The sequence below is a fragment of the Mus caroli genome, unplaced genomic scaffold (genome assembly GCF_978045245.1).
Source record: "Mus caroli unplaced genomic scaffold, Mus_caroli_1 scaffold_13, whole genome shotgun sequence".
NCBI lineage: Eukaryota > Metazoa > Chordata > Mammalia > Rodentia > Muridae > Mus > Mus caroli.
In genome coordinates this window covers 14437043-14464804 of record NW_028227268.1, presented here as the reverse complement: position 1 = coordinate 14464804, position 27762 = coordinate 14437043, and the positions used below count along the sequence as shown (strand labels likewise).

At 44.7% G+C, this 27762-nt stretch overlaps 1 protein-coding gene across 4 annotated transcripts in view; it reads left to right on the top strand.

Annotated features, from left to right (window-relative positions):
* Helz (helicase with zinc finger) overlaps positions 1 to 24071 on the top strand; it is a 142846-nt gene extending 118775 nt beyond the window's left edge. For all 4 annotated transcript variants that reach the window (XM_021176880.3, XM_029483195.2, XM_021176882.3 and 1 more), the window contains 5 exons: positions 3886 to 4498; positions 4875 to 5109; positions 6680 to 7196; positions 19389 to 19641; positions 20454 to 24071. In XM_021176880.3, the coding sequence (XP_021032539.1) occupies positions 3886 to 4498; positions 4875 to 5109; positions 6680 to 7196; positions 19389 to 19641; positions 20454 to 20788 (1953 nt within the window). In that variant the 3' untranslated portion in view covers positions 20789 to 24071. The remainder of the gene's footprint in view (positions 1 to 3885; positions 4499 to 4874; positions 5110 to 6679; positions 7197 to 19388; positions 19642 to 20453) is intronic.
* Positions 24072 to 27762: the final 3691 nt, after the last annotated feature.

Below are 27762 nucleotides of genomic sequence, written 5' to 3'. Positions count from 1 at the left end.
TCAGGGTGACTCAGTGGCCTGTGCCCCCTTTCTCCTCTCCCGCTGTCTGCCAGTATGTTATTTCCTTTGCACATGCGTATCTCCTCAGATCCTTTCTTCTTTAAGTTTTAAAGATGTATTAATTTTATATGTATAAGTGTTTTGCCTGTATGTATATACGTGTACCACATGTGTGCCTGTGGAGGTTGGATGAAGCCATCAGAGCTCCTGGAACTGGATGGTTGTGAGCCACCAGGCGGGTGCTGGGAATTAAGCCTGGGCAACCGATGAACCATCATGTCTCCAGTTTGGATTTTCTATTTCAGCAATAGACTTGACTTTATAGACTCCTCATGATAAAGAAGATGTGTCTCACTGACCGTGACCTTAGACAGGGAAGGACTGTGGCAGTGACTTACTTAGTGCCTGGCCTTGTCCTCTCTCTGTAGATCCTTACCTTTGTGTCTGCCCGTTTGTCTGTCATTCATGCTTTTGTGTTGGGGCAGGTTAGAGAGGACCATGTCAGTGGTTGGCTTAGTGCGGCTGGCAGCTCGTGTGCTCGTGTGTCAGCAGGGCTAGGCTCCCACCTTTCTTGTGCAGTGCTCCTCTGTCCATGTTCCTTAGTGATCTTCCCCAGCCTGTTTCCTCCTGATGTAGAGATGACTGCTGTCACCACCACGTGACAACACGTCTCACTTTTTATACATCCTTAAGCCTCTTTGCTTTGTCATCCCAGCCTTAGATGACATACTCTGGAGTTTACAGTCTCCCCTGGTCCCATCACCTCACTGATTCCATGTTCTCACCTTTCTCTGCTGTGCAGACTCTTTTGCCCATCGATCCTCCTCTCACCCTGCTTGCTGCGCAGTTACTCTAGCCCAGGAGGTTCTCAGAAGATGCTTTCTCCTGGGGCTGTAGCTCAGTGGGAGTGGGTGTTGGTCTAGCACACACAAGACCCTGTTTAATGCCCAGCACCACAAAAGCTTAGATAGATAGATAGATAGATAGATAGATAGGTAGGTAGGTAGATACCTTCACCCCTAATGCCTTGTCTTTTGTTTCTCCCTACACTGGCACAGGCTAGACCTAGCTCTCTGCACCTCCCTGCAGCTGTGAGCTCCATGGACTGTCTCCCACAGCTCATAGTTCTGGGGTGTTCAGCATTTGGCTGTTTTACTTCTATTACTTTCTTTAATACAACATCTCTTCTTCCTGCAACTCTGTTACACGGCTTTCTTTCTTTCTTTCTTTCTTTCTTTCTTTCTTTCTTTCTTTCTTTCTTTCTTTCTTTCTTTGTTGTTGTTGTTTGTGTTTTATAAAATGTAGTGTTATTTTTATGTTACTCTGCTGTTACATAGGGCATAACATTTTCACAAGGTGTTTTTGGGACTGTAGTCAATGATTAGCAAACACACAATATAGTGGTCCAGCTCTCTAAAGAACAGTCACTGGACAAACCGGATACCCTCTCCCTTGTGCACAAGTCTGCATGGAAAAGCACTAAAGTCTAGACTTGAACTTGTGGACTTTATTTCTCCTTCCTAGTGTATGAACTTCTGTCTTAAGACGTTCCCATCTCACCTCTCCTCATGACCTGAGGCCTTGAGTTGTGATTTCCCAGAGTTCTGTGTGGTCCCACTTGTCTTTGACGTCTATGGTTGACGGCCATAACCTAGTCTGAGTTGTCTTTAAGTACCCACTTACTGAGAAAGACTTGTAATTTAGATTCTGTCTTCTGCTGGAACAGTGGTTCTCTGTCTCCAGTTACAAGAATCCCAGGAGCATCTCTGAGTGACAAGTGGTAGGAGGGACTGCAGTGTAAGGGAGGCAGCCAAGGGGTGCTCAGGGGAAGCAAGCTAACAGTAGAGTCTGAAGCAGCCTGTATCTACCACCGTCACCCAGCTGCCCCAGGTCTTATGCCTCCTAATACCAAGGCACTGAATTAAACAAAGCTTGGAGTACTTTTTTCATGTTTTTTGGGCCCCAAAGCAAAGCATCAGGATATGAAGGAAATGAAACTTGACTATCAGGTCGCCTTGCTAGATCTATAGCAGAAATGTAAAGACAATGCCATGATTCTAATTTTGATAGCACCTAGAACCATGCTGCCTCCAACTTTGTCTGGTGCTGCTGCTTCCACTTCAGGGTGCTGACATGCGTTTATCTCTCACAACCTTTCCAAACACGGATGCTCGAGAGCACTTCTGTGCAGCCTCTCCCACCACACATCCCCATTTCAAGACCATAGCGTATTGTGGTTATGAGCTTCCTGTGTGTATCAAAGTCACAGGTAATGGGACCAGTTAAAACAGCTACTTACCCATAAACAACCATGACCTGTAACCATGGCGTCATGTTTGCGGTGTGCATGCTAACAGTGTCTTTTTGAGAGAGCTGTGTCCCTAGCTAATGGAGCTTCATCATCCCCAAGACTCTTGAGTGCTATGAGGAAATGTGTACTTATGAAGAGCCTCAGGTAGGTTCTGAGGAGTGAGCAACATGGACAGCAACTGCTCAGGAAGGCCAGGCCTGATTCTCAAGGACCGGAGGGTATAAGTGTTAAGGTGGGGCTGTTCTTGGTGTGTGATTGGCACTGCAGCTAACGGCGGGGATGCCCTGGTCAGTGTTCCTAGCTCTCATCAGAAACCCGGCGCCTCCCCCACTCAGCCTTGTTTTCTTGGGCACCCTGGTTAGCTTTTCAGACTTTAGCAGAGCAAACACCCTGCAGTTCTCACTGACCATTTTAGCACTGAAACTTACAAGGTGACACATAGCAGTTGATGGAGAGGTTTAACAGCTGGAAAAGAAAAGGTGCCACTTTACACACCGTTTTTGGTTTTCACAGCACATACAGTCAGACTTGCATTTCAGGACAGAAGTGCTCTTTAACGTCAAACCTTTTGATAGTGCTTCTCCGAAGCTTAGCGGGATCAGACTCGATGTGTGCTCAGTGCAGAGTCAGTCAGTATAATTGATGTCAAGAGTGGGAAACCACCATGGAAAGAAGTGAAGTTCTAGCTCTGAACACAACATGCGTACCCCACATCTGCTGTGCAGCTGTTGTCTCAGCCTTGGATTAAACAGCTCAGTCTGTTAGAGCATCCTTCTCTCCCTAGAGCAACCAGTCCTTTTGAAATGTTCAGCTCCGAAGCCATTGCTTTTCTGAAGCCTTTACATTTCTTAGTCCTAGTATCTCACACGACCACCCCCTCTTTTCAGTGTCTCGTGTGTCAGCATAGGACCTTGGCTGGACTCTGGGCCAGGGATTAGCAAGCTGTTTTTGGAAAGGGCTGAGCAAGAATGCTTAGACTTCATGTCCGTGTTGCTTTTCAGTCTTCAGAATCAAGCACAATGCACTTAGTAGGCCCTCCACAAATGTTAAAGATAAAGAGTTACAAACTATGACGAAAGTCAGCTGCCATTATGGTTCTATAAAGGTGCCGTGGTACCTGTTTTTCCACTTGAAATTTGCTAGAGACATGGTTTTTATTAATGTTGATTTGTTTGAAGTAGATTAGATATATCAAGACATAAAATCAGTGGAAAAGAGCACATTTTATTGATTTATATCTGAAGGAAATTAATGGTTCTCTTTCTAAGGGAGAAACTGTGAAATTGGAAATAGTGTAGCAGGGGTCAGAGTGGCCATTCTAATAAAATGGTAGCAGCTTTTTATTCAGGTTCACATTTAATATGCTGTGTTTCCTGTCATCTTTTTTAATTTATGAGAATATATGCAGGTAACTGAGTCTGCACCTACAATTCTCATCCTGAAGAAAGAGTGAGCGAGAGAGCTTGTTATATAACCTTCAAGTGGGGTGTGGTTGGGAAAGGATGAAAAGCCACCAAACTTGGGGCTTCTGCAGTTAAAAAAATGTTTCTGTTTTTTTTTTTTTTTTCCTCTAGGTTGATTTGGAATCAAATCCACAGAACAGAAGTCCTGAATCCCGTCCTGGTGTTGTTTATTCCAACACTAAATTTCCTCGAAAAGATAATCTCAACCCAAGACACATAAATCCTCCTCTCCCTGCACCGCACGCTCAGTATGCAATCCCTAGCCGCCATTTTCATCCACTGCCTCAGCTGCCCAGGCCGCCGTTTCCCATTTCCCAGCCACACACCTTGTTAAATCAGCAACATAATAATTTGCCTGAACAACCAAATCAGATGGCACCTCAGCCAAATCAGGTGGCACCCCAGCCAAATCAGGTGGCACCCCAGCCAAATCAGGTGGTCCAGCAGCAGAGCCATGCACCTCCACAGGCCCCACAGCCAGCACCTCAACTCTCTCCTGCATTTCAGGCAGGGCCCACCAATGCATTTTTCAATAATGCAGTTGCTCACCGACCACAGTCTCCTGCTGCAGAGGCTGTGGGTCCTGAGCAGCCGCCCCCTCCCGGGCTGCCCGATGGCCACAGTCCACTGAGAGCCATCACACAGCCTGGCCCCATCCTGGCATCACCATTGAACAACTTCGTTGATGAGAGCTCTCCAGGATTGCCTATAGAAGAAGCTTTGGGTAAGCTTCCCTGTCACAATGTCATATCTGAAGTGTTCCCCGGTCATTTGCTAACCATGATATGTCCTATACGGTATTAGTGTAGGCTAAGATTGACTCATGTCTCCAGATAATGCCAGAAAACCCAACCAGTTAGTATAACAGTTTGACTTCAGGTGTTATGTGTATAATGAGTATCCAGTTGACACCCTTTACACTGTCACAAAGGAGGGAGAGGCAGCACCAAAGCTGTGGGCTATGGGATGTTTACTTTTACCCAGCTAGATTGTAGCTGTTTCTTTGTCTTTGTGGAGAAAATCTGGATGTAAAAGTCTTTGCAGAAATTAAGCTGAAGCTCCAAATGGACAAAATCGACCTTTCCCACCCGCCTCTGCAGATCGAGTGCATGGAAGTGTAGCTCTGGAAACGCTGAGGCAGCAGCAGGCGCGGCTACAGCAGTGGAGTGAGCACCACGCCTACCTGAGCCAGGGCGGCATCCCCTATTCACACCATCACCATCCTCACCTCCCGCATCTTCCCCAGACACCCATTGGCCTCCACCAGCCACCAGTGAGGGCAGAGTGGAAAGTCGCCGGCAGGGCTGACGATGAAACAGAGACAACATTCTCAAGGTATTCCAGCAGGCCAGGGCCAGCCCTGATCACTGCCTGCGTGTCGTCTGCCTCACTGTAGCCTTTTAGCTTCAGGTTAGAAGCCGCTCTCAAGTGGCCCTGGTGTGGGCCTTGGCGGTTGCTACAGTTCTCTTAGTTGACTCTAAAATATGGAGAATTTAGAACGCGCTCTCATTACAATCTGGGCCAAATCTACAACCTTAGCTTTTGCTTTATGATCTGTTATGCAAAAGAAACTGGGTATGGGTATTTTTATTGTTTGTTTGTTTATTTAGTAAATTAAAGGATAATGGGGACAGAAGTCAATTTGTAGTTAAAACTTAAAAACTATGAGTTTCTTACTAACGTTCTATCAAGTAGGCAGATACTTTTCGGGAGCTGTAGGTGTTCTCCGGGTTCATGCCTAACTGACTGTATTTGTGGCCAGCATCATGTGACTTTGTACGAACGGCTTCTTCATCCTTTCTGAACAACGCCCACTGTTACTGTGGCCCTTAAAGGTTTTTTTTAATTCATTTTTGTTTTATTTTGTTTTAACATTTTTTTTCTATTTTTAAAGTATACATTTTTTTTATTTTGATTTTTTTTTTCCTTAAATTTCATGTGTATGAATAATTTGCCTACATGCATGGTCTGAGCACTGTGTGCATGTCTGGTGCCTGAGGAAACCAGAAGTGGGCATTGGATCCCTATAGTTACAGGTGGTCGTGAGCCACCACACGGGTGCTGAGACCTGAACCTGAGTCCTCTGTAAGAGCGCAAGTGTCCTTAACTGGTGAGCTATCTCTCTAGCCTCTTAGTTACTGATTTTTGGGTACTTGTGTGTGTGTGTGTGTGTGTGTGTGTGTGTGTGTGTGTGTGTGTGTGTATGAGTGTGGGGTCAGAAGACAGTCCATGTCCTTTTACAGTGTGTCTTCCAGGGCTCACCTTGTCAGATTTAGTGGCCAGCATCTATATCTGCTGAGCTGTCTCCCTATCCCTTTCCGGTTTTTTTTTTTTTTTTTTTTTTTGGTTTTTTCGAGACAGGGTTTCTCTGTATAGCCCTGGCTGTCCTGGAACTCACTTTGTAGACCAGGCTGGCCTCGAACTCAGAAATCCGCCTGCCTCTGCCTCCCAAGTGCTGGGATTAAAGGCGTGCGCCACCACCGCCCGGCCCCTTTCCGGTTTTTATGTTGAAACAAGAATGGATCTTTTCATGCAAAGGTTAAAAACAACAAAAACAACAACAAAACAAAAATAACCCAACCAAAGAGCAAAACCCAAAAAGCAGTTAGGTAATTGTCTTTCCCAATGGGCTCAGTAACTCTTGAGTGCCAGTTTTGGATTCAGTAACTCTTGAGTGCCAGTTTTGAATTCAGTAACTCTTGAGTGCCAGTTTTGGATTCAGTAACTCTTGAGTGCCAGTTTTGGATTCAGTAACTCTTGGGTGCCAGTTTTGGATTAATTAATGCCAACCCTAACTAGGTCCTGTAATTTGGTTTGCAGAAATGACACTCGAGGTTGACTCTGCTCTCCTTAATGTGGTGGGGACTCTCCACTGCCTTCTTTCATACCCTCTGTCTCCATGTAGGTTTCAAGACTTACTCAGAGAGCTGTCCCATCGGGATCAAGGTGACACTGGAGAACTAGCTGAAATGCCTCCGCCTCAGTCAAGACTTCTGCAGTACAGACAAGTTCAGCCTAGAAGTCCGCCAGCGGCCCCGTCTCCCCCTTCCTCCACAGACCACAGTAGCCACTTTGCTAACTTTAATGACAGCAGCAGAGACATCGAAGTAGCCAACAGCCCAGCATTCCCGCAGCGCCTCCCGCCGCAGCTCTTTGGCTCCCCTTTCTCGTTGCCATCTGAACACCTTGCCCCTCCTCCTCTGAAATACCTGGCTCCGGAAGGAGCATGGAATTTTGCTAACTTGCAGCAGAGTCACTTAATAGGGCCGGGCTTTCCCTGTGGCCTCCCTCCATTGCCTCCCAGGCCACCGCAGAACCCTTTTATACACATCCAGAACCATCAGCACACGGTTGGTCAAGAGCCGTTTCACCCACTGTCAGCTCGAACAGTGTCTGCTTCTTCGCTCCCCAGCCTAGAAGAGGTAACCTTTCTGTGCTCTTCTGTCTCGAGATTAGCTGGCTGTGAGCAGACACTGCCCCTGGGAATCGTGTTTACCCACTTGACAAAAGGATGTTTCACCAGACAGAGTATCTTTAAAAAATAATCTTTTTTGCGAATTATTTTAACATTTATCTTTTTGTGCTGTTCCAGGTTTTATATGCGGTATTGTTGAAACGTGAAGTCACTTAAAAGTATTTTATCACTGTTTTGGCATGTTTTTACATTGGGGGACTCTATATCTGAATAGTGTTGGCCTTTCTAATCTCAGGACATGGGCCTTAGTGGCTTATCTCTTATTAGGTTGATCTTGCTAACTAGTACTTTTTAAAGGTACTGTTATTTCTAGTGAGTGGCAGTTCCAAGCACTGGTTCTCTCTCTGTCTTCCTGAGCTTTTTGTAGGATGATATTTATGAAGGTAGTAGGCACACAGTAAGACCAGTTTCCAAATGCCTGAACATTCAGTCAATTAACATAAGGCCGGCTGCCAAGGGAGTATCGGGAGACAGATGCAGCTTTGACGGTGATAACTCTGATGGAAGCTTCTCTCATCTTCTCTTCTGATGGAAGCTTGTTGTGATTTCAGGGGTTAACTGCCAAGATGGGGCTGGAGAGATGCTCAGCACTGAAGAACTGAGTGCTCTTCCATAGGACCTGGGATCACTTCCCAGCACCTACATGGTGATTCGCAACCTTCTGTAACTCCAGTTCCAAGGGAGCAGTTGCTGCTTCTGGATCCTTTAGAAATCTGCAGGCAAAACATGCATACACACATCAAAACAAGTTTCCCAATTGTATAATGTGTACACTGTTATTGTCTAGCAGTTTCCAGTTAGCTTACAGCACTAAGGGTCAGAGTGTGTAAAGGGATGGTAGGTAATTGTTTTGAGGTGTTTTGTTAAGACAAGGTAAAGTTACACTTTTATTTGGGCTCAGTATGTGGCCTAAACTGGTCTTGTATTCAAGTCCTCTGATCTTGGCCTCTCACCCTTGGATTGCAGGCATACACTCCCATACCAGGCAATTGTGAAATGTGAATTAAACATCTTTCTTTGAGACAGGATCTCAGTGTGAGTTTGAGATGGCCTTGAAGCAGAAATTGTCCTTCTTGAGCTCCGGGATTACAGGCTTGAGCCACCACAGCTGGGTAACAGATGTTCTGATGTAATCTTCCAGTGAGTCGTGAGGGGAGTCAAAGCAAATCCTAGTTCCATGAGGACGAGGCCTCTTCTGCTCCCTGCAGAAAAGAAAGGGCTAACTTTCAAGGCTGCCACAGAGCTGGAGAGCAGAGAATATGACCCTTACCACAGAATTTGTTGTTTTTATGAAATAAATTCTCTGGTTTTTCTTGACTAAATATTCTCATAGAAGCTGCAAGCTTTTAGTTTCTTAGCTCAGAGTGTTGTTTGATGCATTTGAGTGTTTGTTGTTTTTAAGGAGAAGGACTGAGCTGCTTTCCCAGTCCCAAGTGTGGCCTCACCTCTCTTGCTGGGTGCATTCCTAACACCGGTGTGAGGACCACGTCCCAGTTCTCATGGGCGTCAGTCACAGTGTATGCTTTGCAAGTAACTCTTCACACTGAGTAAATCTGCTTGGATCCCTCATCTTCTCAAGTTGTCCATGGTTTTGGAGTTTAAGTTCTTTGTTCTCTCATGTTTTCAGTGATGGTCTCTTTGTGTCACTGTGAGTATATAAATAGGCGTCTTCATTTGTCACTGACTTCTTTCACTTTGCAAAAACACTTGGTCATCTTGCTTCTTACACTGGGTTCGTGAGTGATGACTAAGTTGCAGCAATTGAAGAAATTCTTTGACAGGGAAAACATTATTTTTACCACATTGTGGATTTTTGACATTTTCAATGTATTAGGGTAATTTCTGTGTGTTCAAAGTGATTTTTCATGAATCATCTCCCACAGTGAATGGCATATGCTCTCACTGTTTATTTCCAACCATTTAAAGCAATTTCTTTAACTTTAACAATTCAAAGAAAGTTGCTTTTTTCCCTACTGTGGATTCTTTTGTTGCCAGAAACCTTGGCAGATTAATTTCAGGGGATGAAAACGCTTACCCTAACCGCTTACCTTGAGTGGATTTGTCTTTGTCCCTGCACTAGTTGGAGCTCTACTGCTAACTAGACCTAGCATTCTTGTCAAACAACAGAGTCTTCACCTAGCATTGCCTTGTGTTCCTGTTTCAGTGAAGAGCAAATGCAGTCCGCAGAGCTCCGGTCTTAGCTGGCCGCCTCCAAGGGCTCAGGATGTGGTGACTTTTGGGTGCCGTTGAAAGTTTTCCCAGGCTGGAGACATGGCTAGTGTTAAGGGCACTTACTGCTCTTACAGAGGACCAGGGTCCCAGCACCCACTGTGGCTCACAACTGCCTACAACTCCAGCGCCAGAGGACCAGCCACCCTCCCGGCCTCTGCAGGCTCCTGCATGCACATAGAGCACATGTGTACATGTAGGCTTACACATACATGTACACAGAACGATTGCTCTTGAAGGCTGATTTTGATGTGTGTGAAAATGTTCATTTTGCATGATGACTGATAGTCTCACTCTGAGGAAGCCACTCTCCAGGGTATCCTGGAGTGAAGTCACTTTCTGGACTTGGTGCTTGTTTTTCTCCTGCAGTCTTGTTCTGTACCCGAGTGACACTCTCAATTCAGACGAGGCTTAATGCTGTGACAACACTGTGAACCTGGAGGTAGTGTGACGTCCCTCTTACTCTTCCTGTTTCTATATTGTGTGGAAGAGGAGGCGAGACTGTTTTGAGACTTTCCTACTAGAAGTTTAGAATATCATTGTCAATTCTTTCTCTGCCTTATATACCTCTCAAACCTTTAGATTTCTATTTGAAGTATAGTAAGCGTATAGCTTACATTGGAAGGACTTTTTCCCTGACGTGCTCTGGGTTGCTCCTTTAGGAAACAGCGGGCTCTCCCATGTGTCGCTTGTTCTCCCTCTCTCCGCTCTCGACCGTTCGTTTTGTGTGTTTCTCTTTAAAATCTTCGGTGTTGTCAGTTCTGGTTCCTTGGGATGCTGTTTTGTCTCACGCTCTGCTCATTGTTGTAGTGCAAGCTTCTCCCATTATACCTCCCAGGCGTTTCATTGTGAAAACAAATCCTCATTCTCCTAAAGTGGCTGTAGATTTGTCAAGTTAAGAGCTTCCGTTTCCCGCAGCCCCGCAGTGCTGACACTGGCACAAAGCACCCTTCTCCGACTCAGATGCGCTTCACTCTGAAATAGTCTGATTAAAGAAATAAATGGAGAAAATGAAAAATCCTCTTCAGATTGTCACTGTACCAATAAGAACTGGTTTCTGAAATTGCACATTTTTGTTTGCAGTGATGATATTATCATAGCAGCCTCCTTAGAGAATTGGCTCCCTCCCGGCTAGGGGTGTGGCTGGTAGTGGAGAGACTGCTCAGGCTTCTGGCTCTGGTGGGAGTGGGTGGCACAGTGGTGCTCCCGGCTGCTCATTCTGGTCGGTGGTCAGTCAGTCAGCGTTAAAGAGGACTGTGCCTCTGTTGTGGCCCTGCCTTGGAATACTTCCTGTTTTAGGTCCCGGCTTTTGAACAGTTTGCTTATTTTCATGTTTCTCTCTAGCACCTGTGGTTTCGGCATTAGTTAGTTTGGATTTCACTGTGTTCTCCAGCCATGCTTGCTCCTGAGTTCCCCTTTAGAGCCAAGTGCTTTGCTGGGGGGCTGTCGTCCTGACGAAGGGCTGGGAGATTTCACCTCTCCTCGCTGTAGATGTACATATTGATGGCTTGTGATTTGTGTTGTGTAACCAGCTGGAGATATTGTTGTCTTCTTGCCTCAGTAAGGGTGGTGTCTGATAAACCTCCTAGAACAAGACATAGTCATCAACAGGCCATTAAGCCAGACCGCTCTTCGTGCCTAATTGTCAAAGCTAATCACTGAGATGAGCCATTGGGCCTTAACTAAAGCTCCTGGCACCATAAGGTGAGCTGGGATCCCTCTAGAGCACTCAGTCTCACCTTGGTGATTGGCCTTGGGGCATAACTTATAAATATTAGAAGTTTTTATTAATATGCTAACCTTTCCTCCAGTCATTTATTTATATGCATTCATGTGAAAGAATTTGCTAACCTTAACATTACAGATAGGTCTTAGTAAAGTAGTAAGCAAGCTGGGAATTTTACTTAAATTGCCAACTATATTAATATAAATTTGTACACAAATTTAGTAACTTTCTTACGTATAGTTCATATATTAACTATAGCTCATAATTCATGTTTTTGAAATATTAGTATTACAGCTCAGTATTTATAAAGAAATACTAGCCGTAAAATTTTAGAGTAACAATCATATGTTTGGTGACATAATGATGTCATAGTTCAACAGGGAGAATTTTTTAAAAAGTGTTTTTATTTTGTGTTTGTGAATGGTTGCCTCTGTGTGTGTGTGTGTGTGTGTGTGTGTGCACCACGTGTGTGCCTAGTGCCTAAGGAAGCCACGAGAGGGTGTTGGTTCCCTGGAACTGGAGCTGTGAATAGTTGTGAGCTGCAGTGTGGGTGCCAGGAACTGAACCCTGTTCTGGAACAGGGTTCCCTGAGAGCACTTATTTTAACTCCTTGTTTACCGTCATCATTATTGAGTATTAGGGATTAAAGGTAGACCCTCATGCATACTAGACCAAGCGCTGCTTCCTGAGCTATAGCTCAGCTGTGTTTTCACTTTAAGATAGAGTCTCACCAAGTCATGCAGGCCAGCCACGGGCTTGGTGACCATAGCCAAGTTGGACTTGAACTTTCCATCCTCCTGCCTCAGCCTCATGAATAACTGGGGTAACAGACTTGTGCCTGACAGACCTGGCAATTCATTCTTTTCTTTTAAAAAAAATTTTTTTTATTGCATGTATTTTATTTGTGTGTGTTTGTGTGGGGGTATGGGGGTGAAAGAGAGATTTTAGGTCAGAGGAGAGCCCGCTGGAGTCATCCTCTGTGTTGTCAGGCTGGCCAGCAAGCTTTACACTGAGCCATCTCACCAGCTCCTGGGAACTTAGTTTTAAAGGAGACTGAGGCACAAAGATGTTGATCCTATCTGGGGTCGTCATTAATGAAGTGGAGGCTCGCGCTTGGCAGGAAAGTGTAGGGGACAAGGAATAACTACAGCTCTCATGATGCTGGGGAAAGCACATGTTCCTGGGACAAAGAGTTATTACATTTTTAGCCATCTAAAATTTCCCCTTGTTGTGGGAGTAGAAGGAGCAATTCTTCCATTCTGGAAATCTATCTCATTCTAACTGCTGAATGTTTGGATTTTTAGATGACGAACTCTGAGCCCTCAAATCTCCGAAATTAACAATAAGCAATTCATTTTCCAGTACTAAGAGCTGAGCGAAAGTTCTTGGATGCTCTTCTTTTGAAAAGCTGAAAATCTTAATTGTGGTCATTTTGATCCTTCAGAGAGAAAGCTCATTGCTCCAAGTTGAAGGTCCTTCCGAACTGTTTGATATCCTGCTCAAACTGGCTTTGTCTTCTTGTAAGAGGTGGCTGGATGGTCCAACTGTCCACACCAAGGATGAGTTAAGAAGTTGAGGCAGCCCAGAGTGCCACAGTAATGCAGACAGACTTCTCTCAGCTGTAGTGTCGCCTTGGTTCTAGTGTCTGCTCCATGACTCACTGTTTGGGTGTAGGAAAACACGGTGGGCAGATTCCCAAGTGTCCTTTCCTGAGAGGGGCTTCTCGCACGGCGGGTCTCTTCATGTGGAGCAGAGCTGACGAGTGCTCTGGTCGGAGGCACAGCTGTGTATCTCCCTGACCTGCCTGCAGGTCATGGAGACACAACATCCGAGGTCGGAGACAGCCCTCGGCCACCTGAGGTCATCCCATCCTTTGGTAATCATCATCCTGATCTTTCCTTGTCTTTCCTTCTGAGACTTCTGTCAGTAAGATGCTGGATGTCTAGGATTCTCCAGGTCTCTTTTTTCCCTTGTCATATTTTAAAATGCTATTTCCTAGGTGGGGGAATTATTTCTTTTTCAAGTTTGTTTGTCTCTCTATTGTATTTTACATTGGAATTTTTTGGTGAGAGAGGCTCAGTGAATGGAATGAAGCTTTTCCATCATTAAGAAAAAAATTAAGCAGTTATTTTCATCACCATCCTCCCACCCCCACCCCAATCCCGGGCTGACCATTGCACCAGGGCTTTGTACATAGCATGCAGGCACTTTACCTCCTATCCAGACCATTACCCATAGACCTTTGTTTTTTTGTCTACAATTGTAATACCTAGTCTATGGATACTCCTAGGGCTTGTTTTTTTATTTTGCTTTATATTTGAAATAAAACTAAGTTAAAGCTGGGTGTGGTGGCGTACACCTTTAATCCCAGCACTGGGGAGGCAGAGGCAGGCAGATCTCTGAGTTCAAGGCCAGCCTGGTCTACAAGAGTGAGTTCCAGGGCACCAGGGCTACACAGAGAAACCCTGTCTTGTAAAACCAAACCAAACCAAACCAAACCAAACCAAACCAAACCAATCCAAACCAAACCAAACCAAACCAAAAAACAAAAAAACCCAAAAAACCAAAACAAAACTAAGTTAATATTTTGAGAAGCACTTTGGGTATCAGTTTTCACTTGACTCAGCCCTTGTCTGTCACACTGTAATCCCTTCATCCTGCTTTCTTTTTTTAGATGTCTTTGTACCACACTGTAGGTATGCTACTTCCACTGTAAGATTATAAGCTTGTGGGGATTTAAATTAAAATGTTAGTGGAGCTCGAGAGTGTTCCATAGCTGGAAGTTTCTTCAAATGGTGAGAAAATGAAAAAGATTCATTTAAATAAATAATCAGTTATTACCAGAACCTGACAAATACAGAGGCGGATGCTCACAGTCAACCATTGGCCTGAGCATGGGGTCCCCAATGGAGGAGTTAGAGAAAGGACTGGAGAAGCTGAAGGGGTTTGCAACCCCATAGGAAGAACAACAATGTTGTCAACCAACCAGAGCCCCCAGAGCTCCCAAGGACTAAACCACCAACCAAAGAGAATACATGGAGGGACCCATGGCTCTAGCCTCATGTAGAAGAAGATGGCTTTGTTGGGCATCAGTGGGAGGAGAGGCCCTTGGTCCTGTGAAGTCTTGATGCCCCAGTGTAGGGGAATGCCAGGGTGAGGAGGTGGGAATGGATGGGTGGGTGGGAGAGCACCCTTATAGAAGCAGGGGGTTGGGGATGAGATAGGGGGTTTCTGGAGGGTAAACTGGGAAAGGGGATAACATTTGAAATATAAAGAAAATATCCAGTAAAAAAAGAAAAATAATAACCAGTTATTAAATATGATATTCTAACAGTTTTCATGATACAGAAAGACATCTATGACTTTTTAAAAAGATTTATTTTTATTTTATGTGCATTAGTGTTTTGCTTGCATGCATGTAAGTGTGCTTGTCTGGTACCCACAGAGGCCAGAGAGACTGCCAGATCCCTTGGCCCCCAGTCACGGGTGAGGGTCAGCTACCTTGTGTTGTGGTGCTGGGAACTTAAGCCAGGTTCTTTGCAAGAGCATTGCACGTTCTAACTGCTGGGTCATTTCTTCAGCCACTGTCTATGAGATGTTAATAAGAAATTTCCAAGCCAAATATAGTACAGTTTGTTTTCAGTGAATGTGCATATTCAAGTGCAAGTGGAAGAAGGTGCACGGGATGTGTGGTTTCTCATACTGGGGATGGTAACTTGGGCTGAGGTGAGGTGCCAGGTACCAGTCTGACCCACTGCTTGTAGTAGTTCTCAGCAAACTTCCTGCATAGCAGCTGTTGATGGCTGTGGCTTTAGTCTTTTGTTTCAGTAGAGATGCCAAATAGTACTTCTAAAGTTTAAAAATTTTTATTCTGCATTTTTTTCTTATGAAGGAGAACATTGAATGTGATAAAATACTAAATACTAAAATACAGTCTATATGGAAAAGGCAGATAATTTATTGTCCTGTATTCATTCTTAGGCTAGTAATTCAGTGTGTTAGCAAGATTCAAGGATGACTGTTGAGGCTTTTTTCTTCTTGTTTTCACTTTGAATGTCATTCTGAATCAAGCATCATTATGTATTTGAATTTTCAACGTATTGTAGTTACACTTTTTGCTATCTTATTCTGTATCTGGACCCTAATCTTTTACGAATCCCATTCTGGCTCCTGTTTTCCAGATGTCTGTGTATAATGCAGATCAATGCTTATTGTGTGTTAGAAAGTAAGAATGCAGCAGTTTGAATTCATGTATCGCTGCCACAGCAACATCAGAGTGAATGTGTAATGCTTAAAGTAGAAAGGAAACAAGATGTCAATCCTAAGCCTCCACCTTCAGAAATTATACAAGGAAGAGCAAGATAAACTCCAGGAAGTGAGACTGATGAAGAGAATCGGTACTGCAGAGAATACTAGAGAAGAAAGAGTCGGTGAAACCCATAGTTGGTTCTTTGTAAAGGGAAAGTAGATAGCATTTAGCAAGACTAGCAAGGGTCTAACTTCTGCATGCCCCTTTTTCTGTCTCACTCTGCCCGCTTAATACCTAGATGTCATTATGGAACCTCGTGCATGCCGCTGGTTAGTGCTGAAACTCTTCTCTGCTTTGAATCCCGAGAATCCATGAGTTGAAGGCCGTAAAGGTCTGGGGGACTCCTAAGGTGCTTCCGGTGGGAAGCTGTGCCCCATCTCTGTCTCCCCAAATGCTGATATCTTGAGGTCTTGTCTGGAATCTGTCTGAAGCATGGTTGATTCACTTGAAATGATGCTATTCCAGTGTCTGTGCTCAGACTGTATGTATCATGTCTCCATGTTAGTGTAGACAGGTTAGAGCTTTGGTCCTTGAGTAGATAAGGTCAATGACTCTGTTTAATTGTAGGAATTATAGAAAATGAGATACTAGCCTTCTGTGACCCTAAGACTGAGGATCCAGAGTCTCAGGGATAATTGAGGCAGCATAGAAAGATGGAAAATCAAGGGGGGAATGAGGGAAAGGAGTCCTTCTGCTGACTGCTAATCACAGACTCCCTCGGTGTCCCGCTCTAGGAGGGAGGGGCAGGTGCAAAGCTGGAACTGTTTCTTCCCATTGGAAAACAGTGAGCTGTGACCCATGCTTTCAGCCTTGTCTGTTCTTCTGAGTGCCCCCATCTCTCTCAACCCTTGTACTTCAGTCTCTGTTTAAGTATTATTAATGCCTCTCCCACCCCGGAAAGCTTGACCAGAGGAAATAGCCAGGACACTGGCTACTGACAGGGACAAAAGGAAGGATGTCCCCACAGTTGAGGTGCTTTGGAAGGATAGCAATAGGAAGCTTGCAAATCGTCCTCAACAGCATCGGTAAGACGGGCCACTTCCCCAAAGCCACAAACGTCCAAAACTCACCAACAATGAAATAAAAATCAGGAGTGATCCTATAACTGTTAAACATTGAATTTATGGGTTTTTTTTTTTTTTTTTTTTTTTAAGAGAGAACTAACTCTCTGGGCCAGAGCTGTTTCACTACTGAATTTCTCTAAATATGTAAAGAAGAAAATCTACCAATTACAGTCATCGCCAGAGAATAGAAGGGAAAGTCTGCCAATATATTTGCATGAAGCCACCATTACTGTGTCCAAAGCAAGACAGAGACAGTACAAAAAAGAAAAATATAGGCTGATTTCTATGACGAGAACTATCCTCAACAGAACAGCAAATTGAATTCAGCCAGGCGTAAACAGAACAATGCACCATGACCCCGTGCAGCTTATCTGGCTGGTGCAGTATTTGAAAGTAAATCAGTATAGAACCTACCATGTTAACTGTCTGCGGGGAAATCACATGCTCATATCAGTAGATCTCTCCCCCCTCTGGAAACAGACAACCCACTACCCTCCTTACCACCAGCCCACACGCATTCATACAAAGTAGAAAGAAATGTGCAACTTCTGAAAGGCATCTGCAAACATCCAGCAGCCACTGCTGTAGGCAGCGGGAGGAGACTTGGAGCCTCAGAGAGAGAGGTTAAGGCAGTCCTGCCACAGTGGTGCTTGCCTGGGCCTAAGTGGTCAGGACAAGCATGGACCGGCTAAAGATGGGGAAGAAAAGGGCAGGGGTGGGGATTGACAGCAAGGCAAAGAACAAAAGAGGAAAGGAAAGAGGGGAGGGAGGGAGGAGAAAGAAAAAGGCAGCAGGGCGGAGTGGCTGATGGAGGCTGCAGGCAGGCAGTGGTACGAGGAAGAAAAGGTTAGGAATTGAGGCTGAAAGAAGCAGCAGCCTTAGTTTTATTTGGTGTATAAACCATCCTCGGTTGCTGTCTGCTGCTTTGCCCACATCCACCTGATCTTTGAGGATCCACGGATGGAGATGGCTTTTCCGCACGTTCACCTCTGTGTATTCAACAGTTGTACCTATAGACCCCCCCCCCCCCCCACTTTTATTCTATTTATGTAACTTTCTGATTTTTCTTTTCTCTCATTGAAGCTCCGAGGTTCCTGTGTCTGCCATTGTCTATATTACTGTTGTAGCTGCCCATTAAAGACAGGGCTTATGAAGTCCCTGGCTGAGGTCTGTATGACCTTATGCAGGGTTCTATGTCACAGAGCTCTTTTGAGGCCCTTGCCAACATTAGTGCATTAGTGTTCACACATAAAGGCTCAAGAGTGTGATCCCCCCTACAGACAGCGACAAGGCAGAATTCCCAGTATGACAATTAAAAAACACTTGATCTTTGTTTCAAGAGCTAATTGTCTTTGTTACAATCGCTCGGTCACTGGAGGGTTGTCTGGCCCGGAGACCACACGCTCTGCTCAGGGACAGTTGGCTCTCCTGCCGAGCACCTTTTACTGTGCTGCTGGAATTCAACACAAAACAGCAGAGTCTCCACCCACAGTCAACTTCAGAAAGATCTTGACCCCTGGGGAAGAATTTCCTCTAAAGAATAAAATTAAAAGTGAAGGTAAATGTTCCAATGAGAAACAGGACCTAAATGAGATACATATGGGAAAGGGAACTGGCTAGGTGGCAGTGACCGCTTCTTTTCCTAAGTTTGAGCATGGCCTGGCCTCATAGCTCTCTGGAGACAGAAAGGCTCTCCCCCACCCATTCCCGCCCCTGCCATGTCCCCTCCTTGATTTCTGTCCTTGGACTGAAATACTGGGGCCCTGCAGTGCTTCCTGGTGGCTCTGCCCTGTGTTATCCAACACATACTTATAATGGTGAAAGATGTGTCTGAATCCTAATTGAACCCAAGCTGAATAGCGGGTTTTACGATTACTGGGGCAATTAAAAGCCATTATGTCCTTGTGATCAGATGTAGGTCTTTTAATTTACAGTAAAACAATGATATCACAGTTGGTTCTTAATATTAACCAGCAATCAGCATAAACACCCTACATTCCTAGCATATTCCGTTCTCTCTACAATCCCAAGAGGACGTGAGCATCGCGAGGTAACCCACCGAGTTTAGGCCAGTTTCCCAAGGTAATGTTGGCAGGTATAAGGCAAGGCCTGATGTCTAGTGCCACTGGCTAGGCTCTAGGTGGGCTGGTCTGCACAGTGATTCTGTACTGCCTGCTGTTGGAGCTGATACCAAATAGCCTTTGTCAGGAGGGCAAGAGAATTTTGCTTGTATAATTTTAGGGAATTTAGAAAGAAGATATGTTAATTATGTTTTAAACATAAGAAAATAGTATTTTGGAGAACGTAATGAGTATTGTGTGTCGACTGATCAACGGGGAGAAGAAATATGGCCCAGTCAGGAAGGCTTATGCAAGATGGGAGGAAGCAGGTCTTGCCAGCAGGAGTGAAGCTGGGAAGGTCCAGATGAGTCTCGGTGGCTCTGTTCTGAAGCTCTGAGGTTCAGCTGGCTTGCCCTCCAACTCATATATATGCACGCTGCCGTTTTCTAGAATAACCGTATGACTGGATAACTAAAGACAACTGGTTTATACAGAAGCCCACAGGCTGGCGTGTGTTACCACGGAACCTCATAGAGATGAATTTCAGGCCCAGCTTTCTTGACACCATGTTGTAGTGTCTGCCGCATTTTATTTAAATGGGAGAGAGTGAAGAGGAGGGAATATGCACAAGAAAATTTCCTTAAGAATCTGTCTCTTTTTTGTGAGGTTAGATCATCACCATGGCTCTGAAGGTGGTGTTGGATGTGGGAGTAGGAGGCCTGACTTACCAAACATCCTTTTCTTTGTGTAGTATGAGCCCAGAGGACCTGGTCGGCCCTTGTACCAAAGAAGAATCTCAGCTAGCCCAGCCCAGCCTTGTGTGGAAGAGGCAAGCACTCCCCAAGACAGCCTGGCTCAGGGCAAAGAATCGCAGGGCCACAGCAACCCACCTGCCTTCAACTTCCCGGCCCCCGAGTCCTGGGCCAACACCACCTCATCTGCCCCCTACCAGAACATTCCGTGCAATGGATCCAGCAGGACGAGTCAGCCCAGAGAGTTGATAGGTAAGATGAATGGGTGAGTTTCCAGAAAGCTGTGATTTTTTATTTATTTATTTTTTATACTCCTCAGCACCTGACTGCATATGGGGCGGTTTCCCATCAGCCCCTCCCACGTTCGAATTACTCAAAAGTCACTGTCTGTTCTTGTAATGGTATGTGGGTGTGCTCGTTCTTTCTCTCTCTCTCTCTCTCTCTCTCTCTCTCTCTCTCTCTCTCTCTCTCTCAGAATGCAGTGTTATTTACATTTCAGAAGGTTGCAAACAAGCGAAGTGTTAATCGATGATTCACTGGACCAAGTTTTAAAGACCTTGAAAGTCAGGTGGTAGAAAATGTGATGTTTAGCTCTGTTTCTCCCCTCTCATTAATCCATGCTCACGTAGAATATGAGAGCTAGGTGTGTTGGTGCACATCTGCACTCCCAGAACAGGGCAGGCTGAGGAGGAGGTTCAAGAGTTCAAAACCAGCCTGAGCTACATAGCAAGATCTTCTTGGAAAATGTGTTACAAGAAGGGAGAGTGGCTGTAACAAGTGGACCCTGGTACCACTGGGCCAGATGTGAGAGTAGAGCGTACAGCACATTACTGCAGATACAGGCATGTTCTGGCTTACAGAAACCCAACCGCAGCCGCCCAGACCATTCCCTGTGTGTTTCTTCAAGAGGGGGGTTTAAAGTGTGCTGTGATGAAGTTGTGTATGCTTGAACTAAACTGCCTTTGTGCTTATGCTCCTGGAGATGGAGGAGCTCGTGGAGGAGTCCGTAAGCGCATGTGCAGGATGTACCTGTGGTTAAACCTGTCGCTCTTCTCTGCTTGTAGCTCCACCCAAGACTGTCAAACCCCCTGAGGATCAGCTGAAGCCCGAGAGCGGGGAGGTTTCCAGTTCCTTCAACTACTCGATGCTGCAGCACCTTGGCCAGTTCCCACCCCTCATGCCCAACAAGCAGATCGCAGAGTCTGCCAACAGCAGCAGCCAGCAGAGCCCGGCAGGGAGCAAGCCCGCCATGTCCTACGCCAGTGCGCTGCGGGCCCCGCCCAAGCCCAGGCCGCCACCCGAGCAGGCCAAGAAGGGCAGCGACCCGCTGTCCCTGTTCCAGGAGCTCAGTCTGGGCAGCAGTCCGGGCAGCAATGGCTTCTACTCCTACTTCAAGTGACCCCGCTCTCGCTGTCCTCAGAGAATATGCGCTTCCTGTCCAGTCTGCAGGATGGAGGTGGCGGCTCTGTGTGCGTGCAGCCCTCCATTACGTTCACTGCGCTCTCAGCCCCCTTGCTGCTAGACCTGCGCCTACGTTTAAAAGTATATTCCATTATTTTGCATTTTTGATGTGAGTCAGAATTTTGACAGCTTTTATGTAGAATAAAAATATTTTTAAATTTGTGTATTGTTACATATGTTTGCATCAAGCTAGCAGCTAAGAGGTTAACTGTGCAACTATAAAAAAAAAAGAAAAAAAAAGTTTGTCTAAAATGTATTTAAAAAGAAAAAAATTGTTAAGTAGCATTTACATTTATTCAATAATATTACCACATGCTGGGTTTCTGTACCAGAAATGGCCAGTTGATGTACAAATGTATGTTATTTTTGCTTAAATTCAGTTAAAAAATTTTTAAAAAAACAAAGGGGCAGCATCTTCTAAGACCCCCCACCCCCTTTTTGTGATCACAGGATGCTGCGTTCTAAAACTTTCTGAGTTTTAGACTATCTGTGACATGCTCTTCTCTCCATCAGCATAGGGGAGAGGCCAAGGCCTCTGCATGCCACCACTGGGTTTTGAAATGTGAAAAGGAAAAAAAAAAAAAAAAAAAGCAAACCCTGGTGGCATAGTCAGGTTTTTTTGTTTTGTTTTTGACAAGCAAGATTTCCAGCTTGTCTTTAACATTGAGGTGAGAGGGTTTGTTTTTGTTTTTTTTTGTTTTTTGTTTTTTTTTTTTTAAACAAATGGGGAAGCTGAAGCATTTTTAGGATTGTTGGTGCTTAGTAGACTTGATAACTATTTTAAAACTGCGTGAATTTAGTGAAAAATCTCTTTTCTCACTCTGCATGTGTAAGTGTTCGTAGCCTGGCTCCCTCCTCCAGGGCAGAAAGACCTGTGCCAACTAAAGGTTTGGGTTTCTTTTCCTGTGTTAACAATGTTGGTACCTTATTTGATGTTTACATTAAGATAGGACCTACACAGAGCAATTCTGAGAGCTTTCTAATTGTTTGAGGGATATCATTTAAAGGAAAAAAAACATTGTCAAAAATTGATGAAAATCTAGGGTATGGTTCAGATCCTTTGAATCATCTGAAATCCCCCCCTTGAACTCATTAGAAATATGAAATTTAAGCACCTGTCTGCAGAGATCCACAGCCTGCCAGTTGTTTTGAATGAATGTTGAAGGAAGAGGCTGTCCTCATGCGTTAATACATCCGAAACAATGAATGTCCTTTGTCATTTCCTGATCCCGTCCGTCGCTCTAATTTTGTATTTCTGAGAAATCTTGAGACTACAATCTATCTTTTTTTTTTTTTTTTTTTTTCCTTTTCTTTTTAAACTAAGATGAGGCCAGGGGGATATTTCAAGAGGCCGACTTTCCTGCCGATCACTCAAGCATACTTTTCTGGAAGACTTTTGATAGAACATTTTAAGATGGGTTGGATGTGGCAAGGGGGCAGCAGAATTAGTCTGTGTGACTAGAGGTTAGTCTATTGCAGCCAGCCACAGACCCCTGTGTGGGCTACACAGGCTGCGATTAAAGGCTACATTGGTTAAGGGGCAGCAAACTCTGGGACTGACGATACAGCCTCTCAGATTCAGTTCTGCCTCTGCTCAGGGCTGAGCTACTGGAACCTGGCTTCCTGTTGTTCCTGTCTTGGGCTACATGCCTCTTCTGCGCTGCCAGGTGTGGACCCACAGACTAAAGTGGTGTTCACAGATAGTACAGATCCCAGCAGGCACGGGGATCCACTAAGTCAGGACACCACATTCTGCATGACATGACATCATCACATGCTGGCGTGACTCAGGCAGAATGAGACAACTTTTGCCACAGGTCTCTGTTTTCTAGCTCTGTGCCCAAGTAGGACTCACCCATGATAGGGCTGTCTGTGTCCCATAGGTGAGCGCTCCCACGCCCACACATGCAGACACACAGGACAACAGTACATGCCGGGCAAGAGTTCAGAGCCATCCTGCTAATTCAGACAGAATTATACTGTCAGTTTTCGGGTCACCTCTCGCCAGGAGATCATTGCCTACTTTTTTGTTTTTCATACTTGAACCTTTAAAAATATATCAGTTTTTTAAATTATTTATATTTAGTTTAAGTCACGTGTGCACCCTATCATCTTATATAAGCCACTGATGGTGGGACCCTCGGGATGGGGAACCCGTCAGGTTGCGGTGACATTCTCAACGTGGTTATGTCTAAGAAATGACACTAGCTACTTACTTACTTGACTGCGCTGTTGCGAGTGTCGGTGCGTTCCCATCTCTCTCCTGCTTCTGCAGCTAGTTGAGGGTTTCCTTCCGTCGCTTCACGTTCTGGTTAGAGTACTTATCCCTCCTTCCCAGTGTTACTCTTGTTTTCCCGTCCAGGCTCTAAGGAGCCTGTTTCTTACGCCCAGCATCTCGTAACAGTCAACAGCAGACCTTACCAGAAGAGCCATTGCAAGCTCTCGCTTGGGGCTCTTTGCAGACACCCCGGTAGCATTAGCAGGGTTAGTCAGCCTCCAGGAAATAGCTTGCTTCTTTCATTCAACTTTAGAGTTCAGATGGAACATGTGTACATACGTGTGTGTGTGTGTATGTGTTTGTTTACATACATAAGCACACATTTATTATTTTTTTAAGGAAAACTTGATAGGTCTGCCATGCCCTTTCTTCTCCTGAGTTTCCTTTATGGTTTCTTCTCTTTTCATTCTTTCCCGTCGGAGGCGTTTCCTTGTCCTTGCCAGTACTGGTTTTAGCCATTGCAGTACAAACTTGAGGTGTTTCTTTCTTCCCTTTCTGTCCCTCTTTCCTTCATCTTTCTCTTCCAGTTCTTTTAGGTGATAATTCAGAGTATTCGAGCTAAGTTTGCCCCCCCCCCCTCTTGATCTAAAAATAAATTCCTGATGAGAATTGACAAAGCTCATTTACTGTATCATGGTTATTTTCTGGTGTGTTTTTTTCAAAGAAGTCTGTTGTGGCCCCACCCTTGCTAGTCAGTTGTTAGTTATTGATCATGGAGACTTAAGGATCTCTGTCTTTCTGTCGTCACACAGACATGCTCGCTGTCTGGGTCATCTTGTGTGAGGAGAACAAAATTGTCTGCTGTGGGTTATTTTTCTTTTGTCTTGTTTCTAATCAAGATCCTAGGATGAGTTCAGGTTTGATGTAAGGATCAACTGGTCCTTTCTGTTGAGAGAGCTTCAGGGTAAGGGAAATAAGTGGAAGTCTCACAGAGTAAGCATTCCCCAGCTAAACATGGCGGTCTCTGGAGCCTATGTATTGGAGAGGTTTTCCTCTTTCTGAAGGCTTGAAGTCCTGAGGAAACTGTCTTTTTAATCTTGAGCTCATATGCTGTGTTATGTTGCTGTAGTGTAGTTAATGGTTCTAAGTTTGGTATGTTTCATTTTGAGAGCAAAGCTGAAAACATAAAAGAATGTATCTCTCTAGCCACCGCGACTTCGAGTCAGGGTGTCGAGAGCAATTTTAGGCTAAACCTGAACATTCCCACGATTGTCATGGGAAAAGTTAGATTTCCTGAACTAGGTGATTTTTTTTTGTTTTGTTTTGTTTTGTTTTTTTAAGGAGATGCTCATGAGCAAAAGAATCATTGCATAGTGGAGAGTTTTATTAATAGAAAAATTATATAAAAACTTAAGTTTAAAACTTCCCATATAGTAAAACATACACATTACTGCTTTAAAATATTACCTAGGCTGTCCATCCCTCCCCAGCCACCTCCCCACCTCCTCACAGTTAAACTCGCCTTTTCTCAGTGAGTAGATCCTGGTTTGTTTGTTTGTTTTTCTTGCCTTTTCCGTAAAGTTTGACAACCCTGCTCCCAACCGCCCCATGTGTCCTGCTCGCATCTGGGCGCAGGTGTCATCTGATCAGTATTCACACTGCTCCCAACCGCCCCATGTGTCCTGCTCGCATCTGGGCGCAGGTGTCATCTGATCAGTACTCACACTGCCCCAACCGCCCCATGTGTCCTGCTCGCATCTGGGCGCAGGTGTCATCTGATCAGTATTCACACTGCCCAGAAGTTAGAGAAGAGGCTGGTGATGCTTCAGCGAGCATCGCTGGGTGTGTCCCTTGTAGCCTGGTACCCAGAGTACCCGTCATACCGGCCCTCAGAGCATCCACTGCATCAAGCCTCCACATTTCCCTCTGCGACTGGGTTCACACTGGCCAGTTTTATCTCTCGTTTAACTAGCAATTCCAAGACCACAAAAGGAGGAGATTTTTACTAAAGTTTAGCATCCCAATAAAACATCAGAAAGTGGCATTATATCATCAACTCTAAGCTAGAATATCAGGTCAAACAATTTTTATGTTTAAAGTTTTAGTGTAACATTCAGATATTTCGAACCTACTGAAAATACCTACTTTAGAGTACTCTTTAACAAAACGTGCATTGTTTAAAAAAAGAAAAAGAAAAAGAAAAAACTTTATGTCAGGAGGTACATAATAGAAGACTCTAGACTTAGACTTGTGAGCTGTGGTTCTAATCCAGCCCATTTGTCCAGTGGTAAGCTTGAAGCTTCTGAAATGAGTTTCAAGAGAGCCCACAAGTCTTATAGTTTCAGTCATCAGAGTGGTAGACCAGACTTTACTTGCAATTTGTTCAACAGAGAGATTTTTATTTTGATACAAATATTAAACATAATGCATAGTAAGTTTTATATAATTCTATGAGTTCATTAAACAATATTATGAGATTTTCAGTATTTTTGGGGGGGTCTTTTTGGCTATTTCTACCTCATCTGAGGTCTTTATTTAGTATACTAGCATGTGCTTGCCTGCCTTAGAATGATGTACGGGAGGGGAAATCAATATTACCTTTTAAGAAAAATTTTGATTTTTATGGAATAATTGTTTTAATATTTTAATGTTTGAAACTGAGGGGGGTAAGGGTGGCAGATAACATACAGTGGTAACTATTTACAAACCTATCATATTTTAAGATTTTAGAATTGTGAGCAAGATCAAGAAAAATAAAGGAAAAAAAAAGTGATTATGAAGCTGAAGCTGGCCTCAGTTTTCCCTGGACGGGTTGTTGAGATTGCTGGGCCCACTGCCAGGGTGGCCGTCACAGCCGTCCAGGAAGCGCACTTTGAGAGTCAGGAGGGGTTTATCTCTTTACTCGTGGGCCATTTTAATCATCCTGGCACCTCAAGTGGCTCGTTCGTGGGAAGAGCTCTCTCTCTCCCTTTGGGGTCTCTGCTACTCTTCATTAGGGTGCAGGGATGCTTTCATTTCTAGAGTGAGTTTGTTGTTAGCGACGCAGCTGCCTGGCTGTTGTTCGAAAGCTGTGCGTTTGTGGGATGTGCTTAGAGTCGACCTCGATCCCTCCACATGGAGACATAATTGTGGAAAGAAGCCATCGGATGCCCTGAGAGTGTGCTTGCACTTGCCCAGGCTCTCAGTGCAGGAGTCCCAGTCCTACGGTGGCAGTGACTTGGGGCATCAGAAACATTAGATAGTCCCCAATTAATGGAGCCTATAGTTTTTAATCTCCCCCCCCCTTTCTTCTTTTGTATGTGTGTTGGGGTGAGGGCAAAGGATTTACCTTCGTGTTATATGTTTCTCAGGTTAACAAAGTTATTTTGGGTTCTCTGCCATGCCTGCAGGTGTTAGGGAGAGCCTAGGTGTTGTATGTGGCAGGAAAGAAGCTTAGACTCCTTAGCTACCTTGAAGACCTCTGTATGTTTGCCGAAGAGTTGAGGGAACACACCACCCCCACAGCATGAGTGACTCCTAAGTCATAGCAGACATGGGCGAGCACGTTAGTTTTGAGAAAGAAACTGCCTACAACGTCATCAACCTGACAGGTCTTTGGCTAGTTTTACATTTGTGTGTTGTGTTTAATGTTCTGCCTGGGCTGCAGCTTGGCGGGTATTGGGTTCTGCTTTCTGGTTTCTAGTCTGGCTTTGAATTTACTGGGTTGCTAGCAAGAAAACAAATCTATTTTTAAGGTAATAGAATGTAGAACGGCGTAGGCGTAGACGTATAATACACAGTGACCATCATAGATTGCACAGCTTTAGAGTTCTTAGCCCCCAGGACTTCCTACATAAAAGGCCCCGGGAAGCTCTAGCTGCGGGTTGCTGGTGTGCTCAGCACAGCTTTCCTCTATGCACTCCCAGCTTATAAGGGACTTTGGTTTATTTGCGATTTGCCTTGCATGATACCACTTTGTATCTTTCAGGAGGTCAGAGGACTCTTTTGTCCAGGTTGAAGTCCCAAAGTGTCAGTTGTACCTAAGATTGTTTCTCAACGACAACCCCCCACCTTCCCCCCACCCCGCCGAAGGGTCCCTGATTTCCGTGTATCAGGACAGTGACTGCTTCTATCTATCCATGTATATGACATTATGCACATCAAGTACTGTATCCGATTTCTGTGCCAGCCATCTGACCTGATTCTTTGAGACCCATCGAGGTACTGGTTCTCTGTCATAGTTGCATCCTGGGAGAATAGAGTGGTCCAAACACTTTCTCTGAATTATAAAGCTAATGGGGTTTGCGTTTTAGTAAAGAGTCCTGATGGTCAGTGATACAGGATCTTTCTTTTTAATGATTTTTTTTAAAAAAATACAATTCTCTAAATGTGGTCAGTAATGTATAGGATCAGTCACATAGTAGATTCACTCTGGGTCTTCTATTGGGAAAGCCTTCATAAGGGAGGCCGTATGTAAAACCACCCTGGTCCGTTACCTTACAAGCACCACTTAGGCAGCATCTGAGTCAGCATAAATCTATGGCAAAATCTAACAGTGACTCGGTTCCTTTGCGGTAGACCATGCCTCGTCGGAGAGGCTCTAATACCGGAAGAGTCTATTCTTAAAAGTAAAGATGGTTTTGTATCATAAGATAACCCCCAAAGCTAGCCACCAAGGCTTCCTTTCTCTGTTCTTCCTCTTTCCTAACTTGGGT